The sequence below is a fragment of the Amphiprion ocellaris genome, chromosome 19 (assembly GCF_022539595.1).
Source record: "Amphiprion ocellaris isolate individual 3 ecotype Okinawa chromosome 19, ASM2253959v1, whole genome shotgun sequence".
NCBI classification, from domain to species: Eukaryota; Metazoa; Chordata; class Actinopteri; family Pomacentridae; genus Amphiprion; species Amphiprion ocellaris.
Genome location: NC_072784.1, coordinates 27,927,292 through 27,950,220, shown reverse-complemented (window position 1 = coordinate 27,950,220; position 22,929 = coordinate 27,927,292). Strand labels below are relative to the sequence as shown.

The 22,929-nt window shown below is 41.9% G+C and overlaps 1 protein-coding gene across 1 annotated transcript in view; it reads right to left on the bottom strand.

The window, feature by feature from the left end:
- cacng3b (calcium channel, voltage-dependent, gamma subunit 3b) overlaps nucleotides 1–21,502 on the bottom strand; it is a 46,014-nt gene extending 24,512 nt beyond the window's left edge. Inside the window, exon 1 of the mRNA XM_023289746.3 lies at nucleotides 19,550–21,502. Within this exon, the coding sequence (XP_023145514.1) occupies nucleotides 19,550–19,766 (217 nt within the window). The 5' untranslated portion in view covers nucleotides 19,767–21,502. The remainder of the gene's footprint in view (nucleotides 1–19,549) is intronic.
- Nucleotides 21,503–22,929: the final 1,427 nt, after the last annotated feature.

The following is a 22,929-nucleotide window of genomic DNA, read 5'->3' as shown; positions in this document are numbered from 1 at the left end:
TTGGAGCCGAATCCCAGTAAAGGTTCTGGAACAAGTCAGACCTAGCAGTCTCCACTAGGTGTGAAAAGTTAGTAGTCTGTTCCTCTTGCTGCCAAAAATAATACTTTTACCCTGGGAGGACATTGATGCAGCACTTTCCGACGAATAAAAGCCACTCTTGTCAACCAGCAAGAATCCTGGAGGAAAGTATGCGGACCAACCAATCAACCAGTCGACCAGGACATCTCGAGGAGCTGGATAGCCTTATTTAATGGATTTAAAAGCAGCTAACATACCCAGGATACAGTAGACTGTAAGTTCGACTACATTCCTCATCTCACTTTTGTTCTTTCTTATTAAATTTAATCTTACGTCCAACCTCTGATGTCTTCTCACTCAGCATCTTTATCTTTTCATTTATCACTTCCACCTTCTCAATCTGCTCTCTCCTCTGTCTCGCTCTGTCCATCTCCCAGCCTGCGTGTCGTGAGAACAAATGTTAATTCAGACTGATTATGCCGCAGCCCTCAACTTTAACGATATTAGCCTTCCAGGGCACAGTGGCTTATTTGAATATCACTCAGCTTATTGGCTCAAGACCACACCTTGAGAGGAGACAGAGGACGGCAGCATTAGAGAGGAACCACCAAAAATCTGTCAGGAACAATGAATAAGCTATTTTAGGGAAAATTTCTCTCATGAATTTAGTTGTACTCTTTTAAACAGAAGCAACTCCTAAAACAGAGAGAAATCTGTAATGAATTTAAAAGAAAAAATGCGGACATGGAAACTGAACATGTGGCATGTTGAAAAAAAATCAAATGCGAAGCTTGTTAAACTAAAAACCCACAATATGGGCTTAACACATGGGCATAAGATATTAATTAATTGAAACCATTTCTCACATTTCCTCCAAAAGAAAATCTTTCTGTCTCATTTACAGAAGATTAATAAGATCATTAAATTAGTCACGGATGTTTGTCTCATTCAAAACAAAACATTTCACTGCTTTAAGAGTGTGTATTTTTTTTTATTTTTTTGTCTCAAACCAGCACATATCTAAATCTTCCTATGGTTAATTAATATCCGTTATCAAACTACAGCATAAATAGTGGACTTTGACAAGCCAGTCGCTGTGGCAGAGGTTATTGTGGCAACTGAGACCTTCCTCTGAGACTTCAGCGATCACTTTCATTGTTCTGTGTCCATAAAAGTGAATGATATCATCTGCCAGTTGGGTATTGTGCTTCTAATTTGATCTCTCCTTATCAGATGAAGTCTATGAAACATTGTTATAACTTGCTCAGTATGCTTGGCAACTTCGTATTTGCACTGAAGGGCATAGATATGGAATTGAAGTTTGATATTGAGGATACAAATATTATACCTGGACTTGCAATTCATATTTGCCATTATATGTTATGCACTAAGTGGTACTGAGCATAATGTTTGTTAAATGTACAGTATAAAAAATTCTGCATTTTGGCAGCTGGAGAAAAAAAAACAGTTTATAGAAATACAGCAATTAAACATAACTGAAACACATTTTCTAGCATTAATTTCAGATGAGCCCACATATATTTTTTGGGCTTTTTAGCGTTTAATAAAGGATAATTATCTGTGTAAAAGCAATGAAATTACAAATAATATGTAATGATAATCTAAATATGATGAGATAGTTGAGATCGATCGGTGGTGGAAGCGCAATCATTTAACATATTGTTGTGATAACATCTGTAATTGTACAAGATTTCTGTCGTTTAACAAATAAATCTTGATAAAAATACAAAAAAATTCCTTCTTTCTTTGATTTATTATCATTATTTGTATCTAATTTTAGAAATATATTTACAGTTTTAAATTTTAGAATTTTATCTGTGAATAAAAAGACAACATTTTTAAAAATTTGAAAATGCATTATAGCATTTTATTACATCAAAAAATTTTCTGTGAAAAAAGGAAAATGTATAATTTTTTTTACTGCTATCTTCTTGTATATCAAAAATCTCTAAAATAAAGCTTCTTTTTTTTTACAGTGTAGATGACATTCATCTTTATTTAAGAAGATATGTCACTTCTGCCAAGGATTCAGTAAAATTTCAGACTACAGCAAATGTACAGAAAATGTTTTTTTTTTTAGCTGTCTCTGTATAAATGCCAATAAAGTGGGATTTGCATAAGTTGACCCTGAATATCTCCTGTAAACAAATTTCCCTCAATGGACTTTGGGCTCTGATCCAAGTATTGCTAAGCAGCAGAAAAAATACAGTTAAGAAAAAAAAATTTACAACTTACTTTACTATAGAAGACGACAATGGAGATAGTATGTTTTCCTCAAAAGTTAAGAGACTGTAAGATTAATTCATGTAGATTGGTTTGAGTCTAGTTTGTATTTTTGTCAGATTCCCTTTTTGCAAACATTTGTGATCATAAGCTACCGCTTACATTTATTTGAACATGCAATAGCACTGATATGTAAGCTAACTTATTACTGAGAGTCTATGCATGTGTGGCTTCTGACTGACCAATTATCTCTGGAAATTTGTTACCAAAGAATGTATCACAAATACACTTAAGATAGAAAAAATGATGAATGTGTTGCATTGCATGGAAATTTAAGCTCCAAAATTTAGTGCCAGTGCTCTTGAAACTTTCAGTACGTAGTATCAGTGCTTATTGCAGAAAAAGTTAGTCTGGAGTCCAGTCAAGTGTGAGCGTGTGCGGTAGATGCATATGAGCACTTTTGTGTCTGACGGAACCACAAATTTGTTGTTGGTTAGTGGGTATTTTTCAGTCTAATTAACAACAAAATAATGAACACAGGCAGGGAAAGAAAAGAATATACAGACGCAAACGCACACACACACTCGGAGCATTTATCAGGAGGCATTTGATTCGCAAAGGTCAGGGATGCCTGAGGGTAGCTGCAACCACAGCCGCAGCAAGGCATTATGGGACACGGCAAATGGAGATGAGAGTCCAGTGTTGGCCTCTGTGTGTCTCCGTATGTTTTATCTGAGTCATGCGGTCTACTTTCTATTGCTGGGCCTTGTTATACTACTTGTATATACACATATGAAGATGGCATAGAAGATATAAATACACAGTGAACATCTACATAATCAAACTAGATTGTAATTTTACAGCTCAGAGCAGGTAACATTTCAACCTTTTACACACTAATGCAAGCATTTTCATGCTGTATGAGTCTAGTTTTGCATTATGCATACTAACGACTGAAAACAATCCCCTGCAAAAAAAAAAGGTGCCTCAAAACAAGGTTAAATAGTACACAAATACAAACAGCATTGTGAGTCCAGATACCCCCATGACAAACTAGCCATGAGGTGCCAGATTCTTGTCCTTGATCTAACTCTCCACACACTAACCCTATATGTACTAACGCTGAAGCTGGTTACCTACTAAAACAAACCACAAAAAACATAGATAAAGGACCCTTATAGGTGACCAATTTCAAGATTGTGCAACAGTGCCCTGCTAAAAGCAGTTTACAAGCTGTTTAGTGCAACTCCGCATTTTTCCAAATAATCCGTAACAATGGCAAACAGTGCAAAGTTACCATGAGAATTCACTACCTGCACATTAAGATGTTTTTATCTGTTCAGATGAGTATTTTAGCACTGTTTCTGTATTAATCTCTGCTCATACTAACACACATAAAAATGCATTTCATATCACCATTCATGTACACAGTCTAAACAGGAAACAGAAGGGGTTGACTGCTTATAAGATCAAACATGGATGTCTGTTCCATCCTTTCTAAAAGCCTCAGTTTCTTCATGTCTACATTGCCAGTGGAATTCCTGAAAATCTTCAGCGACTTAAGACTGTACTGGCATAAGCTCAGTTAAAAAAATACCTTAGAGACCTTTAGAGTCACATTAAATTGAAATTAAAGGTTGAAATAAACCAGTATTCTCCTTTAAGTAACAACATCCAGCAAAGAGTGATGTGTTGTAAGCAAAGATTCATGTTAGTAAGAGGTCAAAGCAAGTCCATAGCCATTCGTTGTCAAGTACAGCAAAAAAAGAAATCAGGTGATGTTCATGGAGCACAACTGACAACTGACACATCTTTGTTTATTTTCAGCATCTTGGGAGAATCTCTTTCTGTGAGAACTTTAGTGATCTCAGCAAAAGTCAACTTGCCAAAACAGCAAACCATGAGCAGTTAGCGGGAAAAGAAAAATGCATTTTATATTTTAGAGCAAATGGGATGAGCTCTTTTTGTAAGTAGTTTCCCCAGTATTGCTACTACCTGCTTCAGTTTAAATGTCAGAAGATAAAAGCACAACATGAGAAATAACAAAATAAAAGCAAGTTTTTCTTGCAAAAACATGGTATAAAGTCACAAGAAATGCAGGAAAACCAAACACAGGAAGCAGGCTGAAGCAGAATCCAGAAGGATGTACTTAGAAGCAAGTTTGACACACCAAGGCTTTCTTTGTATTAGCTGGCTCTATAAAACCTAAAACCCCAGTCAGAGATAATGGATATCATGACGGCAATTATCATCTTTCTTTGCCATCTCAGGTTTTCTTCATCAGAATTTGTGCACTCTCATAAAAATGGGGCGTTGACTGCGTCATTCGACTCTTCTTCCACACAAAATGGAACAATTATGTGTTTCTTTTATGTCAGAGCTGTTTAGAAAAATATTAATTGTGTAAGTGAATACAGCAGGTCCACAGTTTATGACGTCCTTGAGCTACAGCATTTCGTAGTTACGTCGCCATCTTTCATAAATTTATTAAGAAAGTCTTGTTCCATCATTCCGACATACGAAGTTTGCGATGTTAAAACAAATTTTGCGTGGGAACTAGTTGGCGAGCGGAGCAGACAAATACGTCGTCACACAGCACTGCATGATTAAGACATTGACATTCGTCAGTTGAGGTTCAGAGTCTTCTGATGGCAGTGCTTCAGAAGACCACTGTGTTAGCATAGGTGAGTGACATAGGTACTTATCTACATAAGTGAGTTTCGACTTACAGAGAAAATCGCGTCATGGAATTTCGACATAAGTCGAGACTCCCCTGTATATGTATTTTACCACTGTGCATTCTGAATGCAGTCACTTATTTCTAACATGTCAGCTACACATTAGAGTTCTCAAACTTTAAGCTTCAACATGATACTCAAGAAATGCATTTAGGTTTACTTAGGATAGAAAAAACAGTCAAAACTGATGGGAATGGTGGTTTGCAAGGAATTTGGGCATAAATAACCATTGGGGCAAACTGAAATTCTCACCTGATGAAGGCATAAGGTGAAATGTTAAGGGATCTCCAAAGTAATTCAACCTAAAGGAAGCATGTATGTGCATAATACATGGAATAGTGGGAGGAATTTCACTGCAGGTGACAGACAACTGCCAGAGAAGTGAACATAACTGGTGATCCCTACAGTAGTTGTTGAAACATTTAAATGTAGACCAAACAAAAACAAGTTGATTGATCAACACATATCTTACTCCAGATGCCCATCTCCCCAGGAATATTTCCCGCTTTCCTCTTCTGGGTCTATGTTGATGTTAGAGCTTCTTCTGGTATCCATGATCTCTTTGTTTCAGTCACTACAAAGAGCCCATGACCATGGGTGAGGTTTGGTGCGTAGATCAACTGATAAATCGAGACCTTCCTCACTGCAACAGTCATGTACAACACCCACACTACTGCTGATGCTGCACCAAGCCGTCTATCCATCTCATGCTCAATTTTTCACCCGTGAACAAGTTCTCGAGATGCTTAATCTTTTCCACTCAAGGCAGCAACTCACCCCCAACCCAGAGAGAGCAATCCACCAGTTTCTGTCAGAGAACAGTGGCCTCAGACTCAGATATCCTGACTCTCATTCCTGTCTAGTCAACAGCAATGTAGAAAAATTCCTCAGTTCAGGTCAGTAAATGATCCCAGTCACAGCTAGAAAAAGAGACAAAATCATGCTGCCTCATCTTTTGCTTCTGGGAGTCAACAGTCCTAATTTGTACGAGCACAAGAGGTCCCAAAACAGAGGTCTTTTCAGACATTTGAACAAATGGCCAATGCGGTAGTTTTTGTGGGGACGACAGCCTCAGTCCCAGGCGAGCTGTCCCCAATCAGTTGGCATGTCGTCCAAAAGCTGCATGCGAGTGGCCTGAGTAAACCCAGCCACATGCACACACAAACACAAGCACTCAGAATGTAAATGGTTTTGTCAACTAGCTAGCAGAAAGAGGAGGGAGTGAGCAAGGGACAGGAAAGAAAGTTGAAAAGCAGAGCAAATTGGACTGCTTGTTTCCTCAGAGCGCCTCTGACAGCTCAGTCTGGGTGACTGTGCTGTTTCTCTCTCACTCCCTTCCCCTCTGAGCCTCTACCTCGCTCGTCCTCTCTGATTACCTCTTTGCAGGCACAGGAGAAAGAAGCTGGGAGAGAGGAAGAGGCTAGTTTCCACGGTGATGGCTGATGAAAGAGAACGAGGCAGGTTCTGCTCGGATGCACACCTCTTCTCTTTTCCTTTCTTCTTTTCCCCTTTTCTCTCAGTCTCTTCTTCCTCAAACACCCAAATCCTCCTCCTCCTCTCTCTCTCTTTCTCCAAAACATCTCTCTGTTCTTGTTTCACATCTTCTCATAACCCCTCCTTTACTCTACTCACATTTACAAAACATCCATTCATCCCTTTCCAGTCTCCCCTTCAGCTCCTTTCATCTATTATCATTTCTATACATGCTTGTTTCATGGAGCCTTCCACGTCACATGGCCAAAAGTTTTTGGACACGAGAACTTACACATCTTATTCCAGAACCATGAGCATTAATGTGCTGCTTTAACAACCGCCAATCCTTTGATTTTGGAATGTTATAGTAGCTCAAATCAGCTGTGGAACAAACTGTAAAAAACTGGAGGCACACTGTAAGTCTAAAATATCTTTGTGTACTTTTGTAGGTTAAGATTTCTCTTCACTGAAACTCTTGAAGAAGGCTTTGATATTAGACCTTCAAGCACAGAGTTTGACACTAAATGACTGTATCATGTATCATTGGCTAAAAATGGACAGTGCTCTTCTAAAAATTGAGTTTAAGGTGTACATTTGGATTTATGACACCACAGACAGTTTGGAAGTCTGAACTGGCAACTTAAACCAGTGTGATGTAGAAATTTAAACAATGACTCTACAGATACATTAGGTAAACTTTTAAAATATATTTTTACCTGATAATAAATTACTATTGAAAGCAGAGTACTTTTTATGTCTTCAGGGGATCTTTAAGTAAAAGTACTATATTCAGAATCTTACTATGGTTGTCACAATCATTAAATACTGGTCAACAAATAACTGTGATTACTGATTTAAATGTCTGTTTTTCTGTTCATGTTATGCCACTATTTCTTTTAGATTAGTGGTTTTAGTGCATTTGACTTCCAACTTTTTAGTGCCCATTAGAGAAGTTGCGTCCTCCACATTATTGGGTTCTCCTTTTTCATTTGGCTCAAAGCCAAATTCTGCCTGCAGCAGTGCTGCTGTGTTTGGCTTTACAACTAAATCCATTACATTAATGTCAATAGATGATCCTCAAAAGGCAGTCGGTCGAATATAAGAAGTTAAGCACCTCGAGATAAACAGTTGATGACATTAAATGATGTGGAAATACTGATGGAATTGTGACATTTCTGTTAGTTTTATCTAAAGATTGTAGTAAGCTGAAATAATTGCGATTAGGTGATTGAGTAATAATTGTGACAGACCTAAATCCTGCTTAATTACAAGCAGTAATATCAAGCCAAGTGTGCTTACTTTAGCATCAAAAGTAATGGCCTTCATTCTGTTGAAAAATGATTCCTCTGACCAACAAATGACACCAAGAACAAATAAAGAATTTCTTTTTTTAAATGGGCATCTAATGTGAATACCTCCTAGAGGTGGTTCTGAATTTTAAATCTATTGGGAAAATATAAAAAAACCACAACTGTAACCTTGAAGTCAGTACTGCTCCAATTTTAGTGTCACTGTAGCTGAAACTGATGCTTGAAGATGGATAATTTGGGCATAATTGAAGAGCTAGTGATAAAAGAGGAAAACAAAAAGAGGAACTTATGTAACGTGAGGAAAAAGTTCCCTCCGTTGACTGTAAACACAACACGGAGAGAGTTTGTCAGGCATCTGCACTTTCTATCAAAGAGTTGGTAGGAAACAAAGAGCTTTATTCGAGACATGAAGAATACTGATGTTTAAAACCCTAAAATACTAAATACAGTGATATACTAAGTGACACTGAATACAGAGGCAGACTGAACTGTCCACTGAGTTACACAGCGCTATTAAAACTCACACTTTTATTCATGTGCTAACAATTGCACAAGGGTTTTCTAATCATCAATTAGCCTTTCAACACCATTAGCGAATAGTCATTTACCACATTACCAATTTCTAGACTGTATTTCTGATTCATTCAATGTTATCGTCATTGAAAAAAAACTGCTTTTCTTTCAAAAAAAAAGGATCCCAAACTTTTGAACGGTAGTGTATTTGAGATATAGTTTTTAATATATACTTCAGTATTTCAAACTGTATTGTTGCTTATAACCACCCTCAGCCTGTTTTTCTCTCATCCTTTCAAATGCTACTTTTTTTCCCTTTAACTGTATGAAATAACGAAGCTTTACATTCAACTTTGTCTTCCATTTATTCTCAGATCTCCTTCTCTCTCTCTCTAAGGTACAGCCAACACTCTTTCCTTGCTTTATTTTCTTTCCCTCTTTCGATTGAACCATCTTCCATCATTTTTACTCCCAAGGCCCAATCAAACTTTTTATCTCCTGCTACATCTCCTCCCGTCTTCCTCTAGCCCTCAGTCCCTCATCGTCTCCCTCCCTTGATGCTTTCCTTTGAAACATGGCTAAATGTCCTGTGGCTCTGTCTAAAGCCCTCCCTCTTTTCAAGCCCCAGAGCATTTATTTTACATACTTTTTGAGGTTTTTCAGCCATCTCCCTTGGCTCACTCCATTTCTCTGTTAAAGGGAAGTTGTTCATAACCCACACTGGGCTACACGCTGCTTTCTTTTGTCTTCTCTCTCCTTCAGCTTCGTCCTCCACCACCCTTCCCTCCTCTCTACATGCCATGACACAACACGACAAGTAGAAAGCTTAAAGGGATACAGACAGGTGATAAATGAAAGGAAAAACCTGGATCCTTGACCCCATAACTCCCTGTTCTGCTGTGCGTCACTGCAAATCAGTACAAAGTCGTTCTGAGTGATCGCTTTTATCCCATGGTGAAACATTTCTATCTTGATGGAAGTGCTCTCTTTCAGGATGACAATGCCCCCATCCACAGGGCACAAAGGGTCACCCAATGGTTCGATGAGTATGAAAATGACATAAATCAAATGCTATGGCTTTCACAGTCACTAGATCTCAACCCAGCTGCACACCAATGGGAGTTGTTGAGCCGACATCTTCGACAGCGCTCTCTGCCTCCATCATAAAACACCAAATGAATATCTTTTGGAAAAATGGTGTTCATCCCCCCAGTAGAGTTTCAGACACTTGGGAAATCAATGCGAAGGAGCGGTGAAGCTGTTCTGGTGATATGTGGTGGCCCAGCAGCTTATTAAGACACTTTATTACTCTGCCAAGGAATGCGGCAGAGTTATGTGACAATCGGCGTACATTTGTCCGTCTGTCTGTCTGACTGTTAGCAACATTACTCAAAAGCGGACCAACGTATTTGGATTAAATTTTCAGGAAATGTCAGAAATGACACAAGGACCAAGTGATTAGATTTTGGCAGTGATGCGGCTTATAGTCTGGATACACGAATTTCTTAAAGATTTCTGGCATCACTGTAACTATGACAACAAGTGAACACTACGTCAGCTGCTTGCTGACGATCACATGGTTGCGATCCTACTACAAATGGACCGCTTATCCATTGGAAATCATACAAGGAACAATTGATTAAATTGTGGGGGTGTTTCTGAGTCCCATCAATTCCCGCCACCTGCTACATATTTAGGTCATGCGATTCAGTATCCATACATAATGTACACATGCATAACACATGCCTGTGCTCACCGCAACGTAATTTATTTTTTTTTGTCTGCATTTGTTCTCATTGTTTAACTCCACAAAAGAGGTGTCAACATTGTATGAGATTGATGCATATTTTAGTCTTGCAGCCAAATATTTTAATATTTAGTGCATGTGTGTGACCATCACCGGCCCTCCCTGAAAGCTAAGCAGACATTCTTTATTAGAATTCCCTATTATAAGCCAGGGAGGGCAGTGCTACACCTCAGTGATGTGTGGGGGAAACAAAGACTGGACAGGACGAACAGGATGAACAGGGATAGAAACTAACAGGCGGTGCTATTGCAATTAAAGATTGTAAGATGGTGTGTTATTCCCAACTACTAACTGTCCATCAATTAAAAAAAAATAATAATAATAAAAATTTGAGAAAATAAAAGAAAACCAAACCAGCACAAAAGAAAAAGAGATTCAATAAATAAATAATTAAACAAACGGTACTGAGCACCATAATTGTGGATGTCTTGATAGTATAGAATAGAATAGAACAGGTCAGAAGAGGATACTAGTGCAAGAGAGAATGAGTTTAGGGTAGAGACTCTGGAGAGATTCTCAGCACATTCTGGTGGGTCCCATCATTCGCTGAAATGGGACTCGGCAGTGGCTGGTGAGACCTGATCAAACATGCAAGTGTGAAGAACCCCGAAGTCCAGAACAGCAATCACGGCAAGGCAGGGCCAAGCCAACAGGGCACCCCTCCCCCCGGGCCGTAGGAGCCACAGGGCGGCACCCCCAGAGAGCCACCGGGGCCACCAGAGAGCCACTGTGGCCACCAGAGAGTCACCGGGGCCACCGTGAACGACGCGGACCCGGAGAACAAGAGGGAGCAGCTACCGACACCCCCAGCGCACCAAGACCGACCCAGGCGGCCCGGGGCACGAGGACCCACCCGCCACCCAAACCCCAACCCCACCCACCCCAGTCCCCACCAAACCCCCCTCCCCACCACCCGACCCGCCCACCCCCACTCCCTCCCCCTCCCCCGAGGGGGCCAACGGCCCCACACAGCCAGGAAGCCAGACACAGGGGCCGAGCGGCCCACCGAAGGGGCGGCAACCAGCCCATCACAAGGCAGGCCGCCACCGGGAGCCGGCCAGAGGAAATCGGAGCCTGGACCCGATGCAAGTCCAGAGGGTAAAAATGGACAGTGTGGTGGGGCCTGGTGATACCGACAGGGAGGCACCCCGCATACCCCCCATACCAGGCCCCAGGTGAGCGCAGTACACCCAGGGCCCCCACTCCCCGCAATGCGCCCTGACAACCCACCAGGACAGAGCCACCACATGCCGCCAGCCCGCAGTACAGCTACAGCGCCCACCAGGACGGCCAATCCAGCCCCCGCAGCCCACCAAGTGCCATCGCACCAGCCTGGACCCGTCGGGCACGCAGGAGAACCCCCCCCCGACCACAGCCCCCAGGTCCCGGGGACCCCCCAGCCACAGCAACACGGATGATGGTCCACCCCCACCACCCCATAGCCATAAGGGGGCCGGGTCCCACCAGTGAGGCCATATTAGTGAAATCCCCCCATTACTCCCTGTTAATATGTCTCCCGATCCCAGACTGGAGACATTATCCCTGCACCGTGATAGTGTAACCCTGAGTGTCATGTGGTGCATTAAAAGTGGAGAGGCTGGGCGAGGCGTCCAGGGGGCAGGTCAGAGGACCACAGAGGATGGCTACTCTGCAGCCTACCCTGACCCAAGTTCCCCGAGCCGTCCCAGACCTACCTGCCAGTAGCATATGCTTGTCTCAAAGATTAAGCCATGCAAGTCTAAGTACACACGGCCGGTACAATGAAACTGCGAATGGCTCATTAAATCAGTTATGGTTCCTTCCATTCCACTACAGGAGGGATCTAATGGTCTGTGCAACTAGGTAGAAAAAATATGTGCATTTATATCAGTATCAGCATCAACAATCAGCCAAAATGAGTTGGAAAAAAGTTGGCATTTCAGAAATCGGCAAAAGTCCAATAACATTTCCACTAGTACTTGGAGTAAACAAGTGTTTGCACTAAAGCCATATGGACTGAAAAATAAAACACAGGCATCACAAAGTAAAATCCAAGGCTTAATTTAACAACGAATATGGCTTGTACACGTTTTGACCATGTGCTTACAATCTTATTATTAATATATTTATTTTAAATTGTGAAATGTTTCCAATGACAAACTTTGAATTTTTTCTACTTCATTCTCTTTATCTTCATTGCTCTGTTTTAGCGACTTCTTAACTAACAGCAATTTCATGCTGTTGAACATGTAATGGGCATCTATGAGAGCGACATCAATCTTCTCATGTAACTGTTAATCAGAATAATTTGCCAAAATCCTAGTTTATTCTCTTAAGAAGCCACCTATAAAGGGCATTTTTGATTTTAAAATCCAACTGTTTGGGTAGAAGTTAAACTATATGTCAATTTAAAAAATGCTACATTTAATAAATTTCTCATGTTTTTTAGATGCAAACAAAGAAATTTTGCATAGAAGTTAAAATGGAACATTTAGATTGCTCAGTGTACTGTTGCAAACACCACACCTCACTTCCATCCTCTTCCATCTCTTTTCTCTGAGTCCCCAGAGGCCATTACTATTCCACATTATTCAAATCAAATGTTACCTCTCGCCATCTTTTTCCAATTTTTCATTTAGACCTCCTCCCATATATTACCCTTTCCGTTTACCTCCTCTATCTTTACCCTGGTCCCTCTCTGTCAGGTGATTGTTTTTATCCCCGACACGGTCAAACACCTCACATCTTTAATTAATGCCTATCTCCCTATGCTGTGACCTCCTTTTTCACTCTGCCCTCCATTCCTCAACCTCCACTTCCCTCTATATCGCCCCTTTCTGCAGCCACCTGACTGATCATTTTTATCGCTGCCTCGGTTTAAAACCCCCTTCCTTCTCTCTATTACCAGGTGATCATTTAGCTCTCCGGTGTGGTCAAACACTCCCAAGAGATTCACCTGAAACAGAGGGCATGCACGCCTCATCCATCATTTTCTCGCCCTCCGCTCTCCTCCACCCCTCTCCCCTGCTTCATTCATGTACATTCTGCTCTCTGTTCATTCATGCTTTGTCTCCATCCTCTGACTCCCCCCTCGCCTCCACACACCTCCATCCCTCTCTTCTCATTTCCTGGCTTCCTCATGCTCATTTATCACAACACCTCAGTGCACCTGCAGAGACACAAACTGCATGCAAGAAATCCCACCGTGACCACACACTGTCAAGCTGGCAGAGAAAACCACACAATGAAACACTAAAGCCCGCTACACACCTGGTATTAGCATCTGAATATTTATCAGCTCCAAAGCATTTGCATTTATACCTGATATTAATAAGCTTCCCAGTTACCTACATTCTGTATGTGCAGAAGGGTGCATGCTGTTGTGCTAAATTACAATCAGGATATCATGAATTCCTCTAAAAACTGTGTAAGGTGAAGGTTGTTTGGAAAGTTTGAGGGTGTTGTCATTCAGTGGCATTACTTGTGGTGTTACACAAACACAAAAACATGTATAAAACAGGAAAGAGACCCTGGAAATGATGCATTTCTCTGCAAAGTGAGGCATGTGATATGGATAGTGGCTGTGGTTTTTGTGTATTTTTATCTGAAAACAATGTATTCAGGTATTTTGACAATATAGGGCAAGTAAGAATGTGTTCTAGTGCAAGACACTTTATATAGCAATGAGAAAAGTGTCCCATAAATTGCTTGATAGTTTCACTCAAACGCGTTATATACAAAGCAAATGACAAAAATGCAGTCTGGTTGCATGAACAAACCCCGTTTCCTCCCTAGCTCAGAAACATCCTGTCATGTCTCTTGACAGTGGAACCCATTCGATCTCCATTACGCTCCCATTTGACTTTCATGCATTGCTCTTGAAGAGCACTAGTCCATGGGCCTCTCGTTGCCCCATCCTCACCGAAACACCTCTACTGGTGGAGCTTTGCGGTAAAATAACACCTACAACCCTGTGACCCTAAACACAGCCGTCCCGGTGGCCTGTTCTGAGGCCTGACGTCAAGGTGTGAGCTGAAGGTGAAGCTCAGTGCAGTGCACAACAGTTTATAGCATCCTATTGATGTTGGTCAGTTTACCTCAAAAGTCATAGTACTTGCCAACACCTTTATCAGAATCACTATAAAAATGACATCAAATTGATACACCGCGAGTCGCCTGTATAAGCCAGGATTATTTACACCACCTCTTATTTTATTTTCATTACTTTGACTATTACCTACTCTCTTTGAGTTAGGTACTCTTTTAATATGTATGTGTACGGAGGGTAGGGGTATTCTGTATTCTGTATTTTGTGTATGCTTTGTTATTTTGGCAAGTTTGAACAGTAAAATATTCAAAAAAAATAATCATACTCGCTTTCTTTATATAATGTGCAGTCTCTCTCTGAATGGTCTGGCTGCACTTCATATCATTCTGCTATGTGGCTTGTTTGCATTTATTTCAATAAATAACAATTGTACTGGATGAACTAAGCGAAGGATGCAGCTTTGTGTTCCCTCAAAATAGTGATGGGTAAATTGTTGTGTGGTGGAACATCTGCACACAAGCACATGAAAACTGTCAATTAAAATGGCTAATCTATCCCCCCCAAAAAACCTTTGCAACCTTGAAATTTTAAGTGTGGGGGGCTGCTGCTGGAGGTTGTTAGTTTTCAGTGAAGTGAATTTTGAAAACGTAACACATACAGCAGAAGGGGAGCAGCAAGCCACATGTAATGTATGGCCAATGGCAGGCACACACAGCTGATAAGTCAGACTAATTTACAAACGTGTGTCAATATGAGGTCATTCCTTCATCCTTATTCATTTTTATTTGTGTGTGGAAATTCCAAGCTAAATTCAAAATAAACATTTTCTCTATTTTTTCCATGGAAGCCATCAAGACACTGTGAATTCGTTTTCCTACTATGATGAAGTTATGCAGTTGCATTTGTTAATAAAGCTGCATTCCTGAAAGCCTGTCCTGAAGTCACAAGTCAAAAGAAACAATACTTTTGCAGAGGCTGAACTCCTTTTTGTTAGGCAGTGAAAGGGTAAAATAGGTGGAAAATACAGAGTTAGGTGAGCGTCTAAATCTCCAGGCACGATTTGTTTCTGAAGAATAGCCAAATTGTACAGGTTGCATTTACAGCTGGCATAGATCTGCTTAAAAAAGGCACAACTTCCAGTAACATCTATTTTTATTTATCCAGATAAGATCTCAAGATACTACCACATGGAAATGGGGTCAGTCCAATTACAGCTCACTATTAGCTCATTTGTGAATGATGTTCGGAGCGAAATCCTTTTTGTTTTCTTTGATGAAATCAGATGAATCTTAAGGCTATTTCCCTCTGTCCCCACACTGACTGCTAAATAAGTTGTGCCACCGTAAAATGTGCTATACGATGCACAGCGTGTATGCATGGCTGCTCTGTGCATTTACTGTAAAAGCACTGCATGTATGATGTTTCTTTGCTCCCCTCTCTCGTTTTATCCCTCATTTACTCACTCTCTGATGTCGGGCAGAGTACAAGCCACATGTACAGACATCCACTTCCTGACAGTTTATGAATTATAAAACCATGACAACCGGGGACCTGGGAATGAGTGAAGTGGGGATAAGATGGATGGAATTACAAATGAGATAAGAGAACTTATTCACTTTGTGTAATTGCGTAAAGGCGTGCATGAGTGGCTGTATGTGCAACTGTATGTTTCTGTGTGTGTCGCATGTGAGTCTTGTGTGTGTGTGTGTGTGTGTGTGTGTGTGTGTGTGTGTGTGTGTGTGTGTGTGTGTGTGTGTGTGTGTGTGTGTGTGTGTGTGTGTGTGTGTGTGTGTGTGTGTGTGTGTGTGCACTGACATTGTGCTGACATTGTGTTAACTTGCCGTACTGCTCCCACAGCTGTGCTTATTTGGTGGCTTGGGAATATCCTAGAATTTGTCTATTTATTCATTCAATTAGAAGTGTGTGTATGTGTGTGTCTTCAATAAAGCCTCATACCTGCACCATCTGGCCCTGTAATAGTCTTTTATGCCCCCCAGAATGAAATGGTGATGTCTGGCTCAGACACACATGCACAAAAGGGGCGTGCACGCTGGAGGAAACATTTTTCATGGTAAATGGTCATAATGAAGCATCAGAGAGCAAAAATCTTAAGAGTGCAATGTTCAGCTCAGCACAGGTGATAGGTAAGTCACCCCACGCCTTCAAGAAATAATTAGGATTTTTGGAATTTTGAATAAAGGAGGTAGATGAAAGGACTGATATTTTTTTCTCTTGGTGCATTCAGCAGCATGTTTGGACCAGATTAGCATAAAAGACAGAAAGAGCAGCTAATGACTTGCCAAAGAGGTGAAGTATACCTTCACACAACACTTGAATTGTCTTAGAAAAGGTTTTATCTCATTAACCAGTATGCAAATTGCAAATAAATCCAAGAAGCATCTGTTTTGTCTTATTTAGAGATAAACCTCTGTGCTATAAAGCCCCATTTTTAATGGTGTTACGACATCTGTTTTTATCTGACAACATGCAAGCAAGGCCAGCGTCCATCATCTTGGTTGGTTTAGTTGTTTGATTTTCAAGTTCACCAAATGACCACAAGACTTTAGAGAGCTGATCTGATACTGTAGTCATAATCTGTGGGGCTAAAGACAACCGATGCATCTCGGAATCCAAATGCCCTCAAAGTTTCTAGAAAGAAAAATTGAATTCCACATGGAAGTCACCCCGAGTTTTGGTGGTTTCGTGTTTTCCCATCTCACCTAAATAATTAAATGATGCAAAATGAGGACATAAGAAGTGCCAGAAGTGATGTTCAAACCCAATTATCAGTGAACACACCACTCAACTCACTACAAAAATGACATTAATATTCATCTGATTTCCTGCAATAACTACAAAGTTGGCCCTAACAACGTTCTCAGAAGTTGAGCTGCACCACATCCAAGAGTTTAAGTGCCAGCGGGACGACAGGGTCCCCCAAACATTTGGAATCACCAGCCACGAGCTGCTTCCAAGAGTGATAAAACAGAAAGTTTTGTTCCCCTAATATTTTCTGTAAAACCACAAAACACGCTGGAGGCTCTCTCAACTCTTGATATCAGTTTTCATGTCAACCAAAAGCAGTGAGCACAGCAGCTCTTTGCTTGACTCGCAAACTCGTGAAAGTTTTTTGTGCTCTGTATTTTCGGTACAGTTGATAAATTACAGGTGTACTGTACAGGTAAAACAGTCTGTGTGTCACTGATAGACATGCTAAATATGAACCTGTGTATGTAAAACTACTCGGTGCTACACAATGGCAAGTTGTAATTTTGGAGTACTTCAGCCACACATGTTGAAACGGGAAACTGATTTTGAAGAATAGTGATACACAAAGCAACACCCTGGAAGTTGACAGGATTGGTTACTTAGATTTCTTACATATGACACAGCGGCTATCCGAATCCATGTTTCAGAGACAGATAAGATGTTAAGATACAGTAACTGACTATTTCCATCAGAAGGGGTCTTTCAGTATTGGAGGTTTATCCAACCACAACCTCCAATTAAAACCTGACCCTGGATTACATCACTTGTGACAAGTGGAGCTGACTGCACGGACATGACGTTTAAGTCTAAAATACCACTAACACAGTGGGAAAAAGCAATACTCACATGTGTGTGACAAGTCTGGAACTGCCTTAAGATATAGTTAATTCAATGAACCCTAGCCACAGGCTCTATACAGTTTGGATTCACTGGAAAATACAAAGTCAACAAACATACTCCCAAAAATATGATTCTCTATATTATCTGTGCAGTTTACATGCCAGAAAAAAATAATCATTATATGACAACTGTGTTTGTTTGCATAATCAACAGGTGGTTGCCAAATGCACGCCTGATCCCACTCAAATAAGCTTACCTGCCAAAATTAGCAATTTCAGACTCCTAGCAACAAGACAACAAGACGGCTTCAAATGAACAAATTCTAACAACACTGGATGCAAGCGTCCTGTAGCGGTGTGCATAAACTTGGTAGTGGTGCAGCTGACTTGTTAATGACACAGTCGACTGTCTTTGAATGTGCCCTCTGGTGCTTTATTTGCACCTTCAGCACACTAAAAAAAAGGCAAATGTTGAATCAGCCTAAATTAATACCTTCAATTGGAGGCACACAATTGAATTAAGTTCATCAAAACCCAAATTCTAACAAGCGATATTAATGCAGCTGGTTTAAGTTTTATATATATTAAAAATATTTCATTCTGTTCTGTCCTTTTCTTTCCTGTATATTCAAAGCAAACAGTGGTGGAAATGCAGCAGAAACATTTGAACCTCAGATACACAACACTAAAGGTGTAAACCTCAGTTTTGCACTTTCACCAAAATTAGAATACCAGTTGTAGGGGGACAAAGTGTTATTTTCAAGCTGATAGAGTCATCAGACCAGAAAGCTAAAGAAGATTCATCTGAAGAAAGTACTAAGCTAGACTTTTTACAGTGTATGCAGCACACTGTAAAAGGTGTATTTGAGCTATAATTGAATTAGAGTACTGTTTTGAAGAAATCTCACTTATCTTTCTGCTTTTGTGAAGGCAGTTTACGTTTGTGAGGTTTATCAACTGGACATTACATTTTGTCTCTGAACAGAAATTAAATTTGCTGCTTTTTTTAAGCAATGTGCATATGGCATAATGATGTCCAAGTTTCTCTGCATCTCAACCACTGTTTTATTCAAGCAGGAGAGAAAAGAAACAGAGAAAAGCAAAGAAAAGAAAGCTTAACGTCAAAAATGTGTTGTATATTTTATGTTTAGGAAAAACAAATAATTAAGGTGGAGAAAAAAAGGAATTTTCAAGTTCTTTAAAATTAAGTTGTAGCAATTCTTATTTGACAGGAATCAGCTGATTTAGGTACATCTAACTTAAATCAGTGGCATTAATTTAACTTGTTCACTTAATTCGGATAATTCCAGTCATGTTACCAATTAAAGCAATTAATCTGAGTTGGTCCTACACTACAACTCTTGCAATTCAAGGGACCTACTCCCAGCACCTAATCCAATGCATGGTTGCAAAATTATATTAAAAAAGAAACATTTTAAGGTGCACACATTATTTTGATGGGCTGGGTTGGCGATAATGATGCATCAACTTAATATTGTGTGTAAAATGAAGCCAGCTTTCTGCATTAATTGACTTCAAACTCAATTCAAGTTGAGATAACCTGATAAAATTTTATCACTTCATGTCTCCTCTATGCGAACATGCACGGAGAATTTCAGAGTTTCAGGGATTATGGGCTGCTGTCACACTCTCACAGGCAAATCTGCACACACCAGTTGTGCTACACGGAGACAGTACGGGAGACTGGGTGTGTGTTTAACAGACAGCTACACAAACACACACAGACATGTCCACACACTCCCGGCTCTGACAGGCAGACAGGCGGCCAGTCAGTCAGACTGATCACGTACCTTCCAGACAGCAGGTTCGCCAGAGGCCGGAGTGCGTCATCACCTCCTCGTTCTTGCGGCTCGTGTCGTTGTCGCCGCTGCTCTTCACGCGGCAGACCCCGCGCGAGTACAGCCAGTAGTCGGTACCGACGGCGATGGTCATGAGGCTGAAGGCGGCGAACGCGCCCACCGTCGTCACGAGCATCTGGACGCCGCGGTCACACATCAGCATCTTCATATAGGCGGCTCCTGTTTGTCTTACTCTTTTTTTTCTGTCCTCTTTTCTCTCTTTTATTTCCTTTATATCCCGCGAGATTTGGAGAGTGAGGAGGACAGCAAGCAATAATAATAATTAAAAAAAAAAAAAAAAAACAGGAGGAAAAATATTTTTTAAAAAAGGTGAGTTTTGTGTGGAGAGAAAAATGAAACACTACTTGGCTGGCTGAGTTGACAAGAGGCTCGTGGCGAAGGGTGGGAAGGTGGGAGGGTGTCACGTCACTTTCTCGCGCATCGAAAACCGGTTTTCACCACCACCAACACCACCCTCACAAACATACAGACACACAAGCACGCACGCACACGCACCGGAGGATTAACGGCCACCGGTTGTCCCCGACTGCTCGACGGTGCCCATTCAGAGCGCAGGGGAGCCGCGGTGCCACATTCCGCCGCTCCTCTTCCCTCCTCTTTCCCCGTTAATTTACTGGTCGGATGAGTCGCTTCTGTCTCTCTTCTCAACTTCTGGCTTCTCCCTCATTAAGCATCAGCAGCCGGGGTCTGCGTGGGGGGACTCCATCTTTAAAACGGCAACAAAAACGGGGGGGTTTCGTTTGTTTTCTTGACTGATGTCACCCCCGCAGCGTGCAGCTCCGTGTTTCTGATCCCACTAACGCATCACTGATCAGCCTCTCAGGATCTCCTCCTTCCAGATAAGAGGCGACCCGCAGCCTCCCTGTCGAATTACTGAATGAATGAGCGGTGCAAAACGAATAAAGTGGACCGAGATCCGTCGTGTTTTTTCCACTCCAGCTGTTGACTCACTGACATGTTTTTTTTCTCTCTCTCTCCTCCTCGATGTTCAAAGTGTCGCTACAGAAACTCGTCCAAACCTGATCACAGGTTATCTGCAGTGAAAAGACGGGTATGCTGTAGAGTTAAACGGGCGTTAAAGAGAGATAGAGAGAAAAAATATAAACCTAAGACGGGATTCATCAAATTTCTTCTCCAAAAACAGTCTCTCGCTGCCGGACTTCAACCGGGACAAACCGGCTGACGCGCCTGATGCAGGAGCCTGTAGGACACTTACACCCGCCTGGGTTTGCTCCTGAGAAACGTGCCCGTTGGTACAAATGGAAAAAAAATGACAGCCGTCGCCTCCTCCTCCTCCTCGTCTCTCCTCCTCTTCTTCCTCCCCCTCCTCCTCTCCTCTGTCCAACCAACACAAACTAAAATTAACCGCGCGTCTCCTCAAACTCCGCCCGAGGCTGCGCGGCTCGGCTCGGATTGGTCCGGTGGGTGACAGCGCTCTTCGCCGGCTAATCGTACGTCTTCACCGCCGTTTGTCCCGCCCTCCGCCGCAGCCCCGTCTGTATAAAGACCGAGAGGCTCCAGACCGGAGAGAGCATCGTGTTCAGAGCCACGGAAGGAATGTTTCTTTTCATGTGGAACCACAGACACACCTTTATGTCCCAGAGCGCAGCGTTTTTGCACCCAGTCAGTGGAGACAATCAAAAATATCAAGTGGTCAGTGTAATCGGATATGATGCTGTATCCGTGCAAAAGTTGTATTAACACAGTAAAGTGGATTGGTTCTTAAACTGCCTGTTGTCTTGAATGCAGATTGCAGTTTTTTTCGCCACTTGCCCTCAGTGCTGCTGCGTCTGGAGAGCTGTCCCTGGTGCTGAATGTGGCGCTGTCCTTGGTGCTCATTTGAAGCGTAGCGTTATTCTCCTTCTGTTTTTCTGTTTTCCTGTTTCTCCTCCTCCAGCAGCTCCTGCACCGCACTGATTAGTTAGAGGGAGAGAGAGAGAGAGAGATTGGCAAGCGATGCATGGAGAATCGCGCCCGGGAGAGAAGCAGAGACGCCACTTAAAGAGCCATGGACCGTTTTTAATGATTCCACTCCAGCAAAGGCCTCCACACACAAGGCGGTCTGCGCTTCATACTTCACTTAGCACGCCGGAGCGCGCGTGTGCACGTGTGCGCACAAGTGTGATGTTTATGTCTGTGTTCACGTGACTCTCGTAGGTGTACTGTGTGTGCATATGAAAATCAGGCGACTGGCTGCTTTAAAGCTCAGTGTATTGCCTGGTTAAACTGCAACGAATGGAAGCATTGCCTCTTCACTGGAGACTGCAGGAATGAGTACGTGCATGTATTCCTACCGTCCATTAGGTGAGCTGGAGTCTAGCTCCTGACTTTGGTTGAGAGATTAGGCACACCCTGGACAGAATGATCAGTTAACCTACCATGTATGTCTTTGGACAGTGGGAGGAAGCTACTAAAGAAAATGCATGAAAAACTGTAGATAGGTTTTAAAATAATAATTTGTTCTTATACAGTGTCTGACTGTAAAATTACAGTATTTCTTTTACAGACATGGGCAAAAAAATCCATCCATCCATTATCTATACACCGCTTAATCCTCATTAGGGTTGCAGGAGGGCTGGAGTCTATCCCAGCTGACTTTGGGTGAAGGCAGGCGAAATCCAGGACAGGTCACCAGTTTATCACAGGGCTACATATAGAGACAAACAATCACACTCACATTCATGAGCATGTTTTCAGGTCTACTTGTGTTGTAGCCGCAGGGTGTTCAACATTCTGACTGCCTGTGGGAAGAAGCTGCTGCAGAACCTTAATGTGTGGGTTCTAATGCTGCGCAGTCTCTTTCCTGATGGAAAGGCAACATACAGTTCATGTGAGGGGTGGGGGGGTCCTTTATGATGGAGGTAGCCCTGTGCATACAGTGCTCTTGGTAAATGTCCTGGAAAGCCGGGAGGAAGGCATCAATGATCCTCTCCGCTGTCTTGACCACATGTTGCAGAGATCTGTGATCCACTTCTGTACAGTTTCCAAACTACGTGGTGAAACAGCCAGTCAGGACGCTTTCCACAGTGGCCCTGTAGAAGGTGGTCAGGATGGGAGTTGGAAGGCTGGCTCTCTTCAGTCTCCTCAGGAAGTGAAGCCGTTGTTGTGCTTTCTTCACTGTGGAGTTGGTGTGGAGAGACCAGCTGAGGTCATCTGTGATGTGCACCCCCAGGAATTTGGTGCTCTTGACCCTCTCTACTGTGGAGCCGTTGATGTTTAGTGGATGGTGGTCAGCCAGTGGCCTCCTGAAGTCCACCACCAGCTCTTTAGTTTTGTCCACATTCAGGGTCAGGTTGTTGTTGCTGCACCAT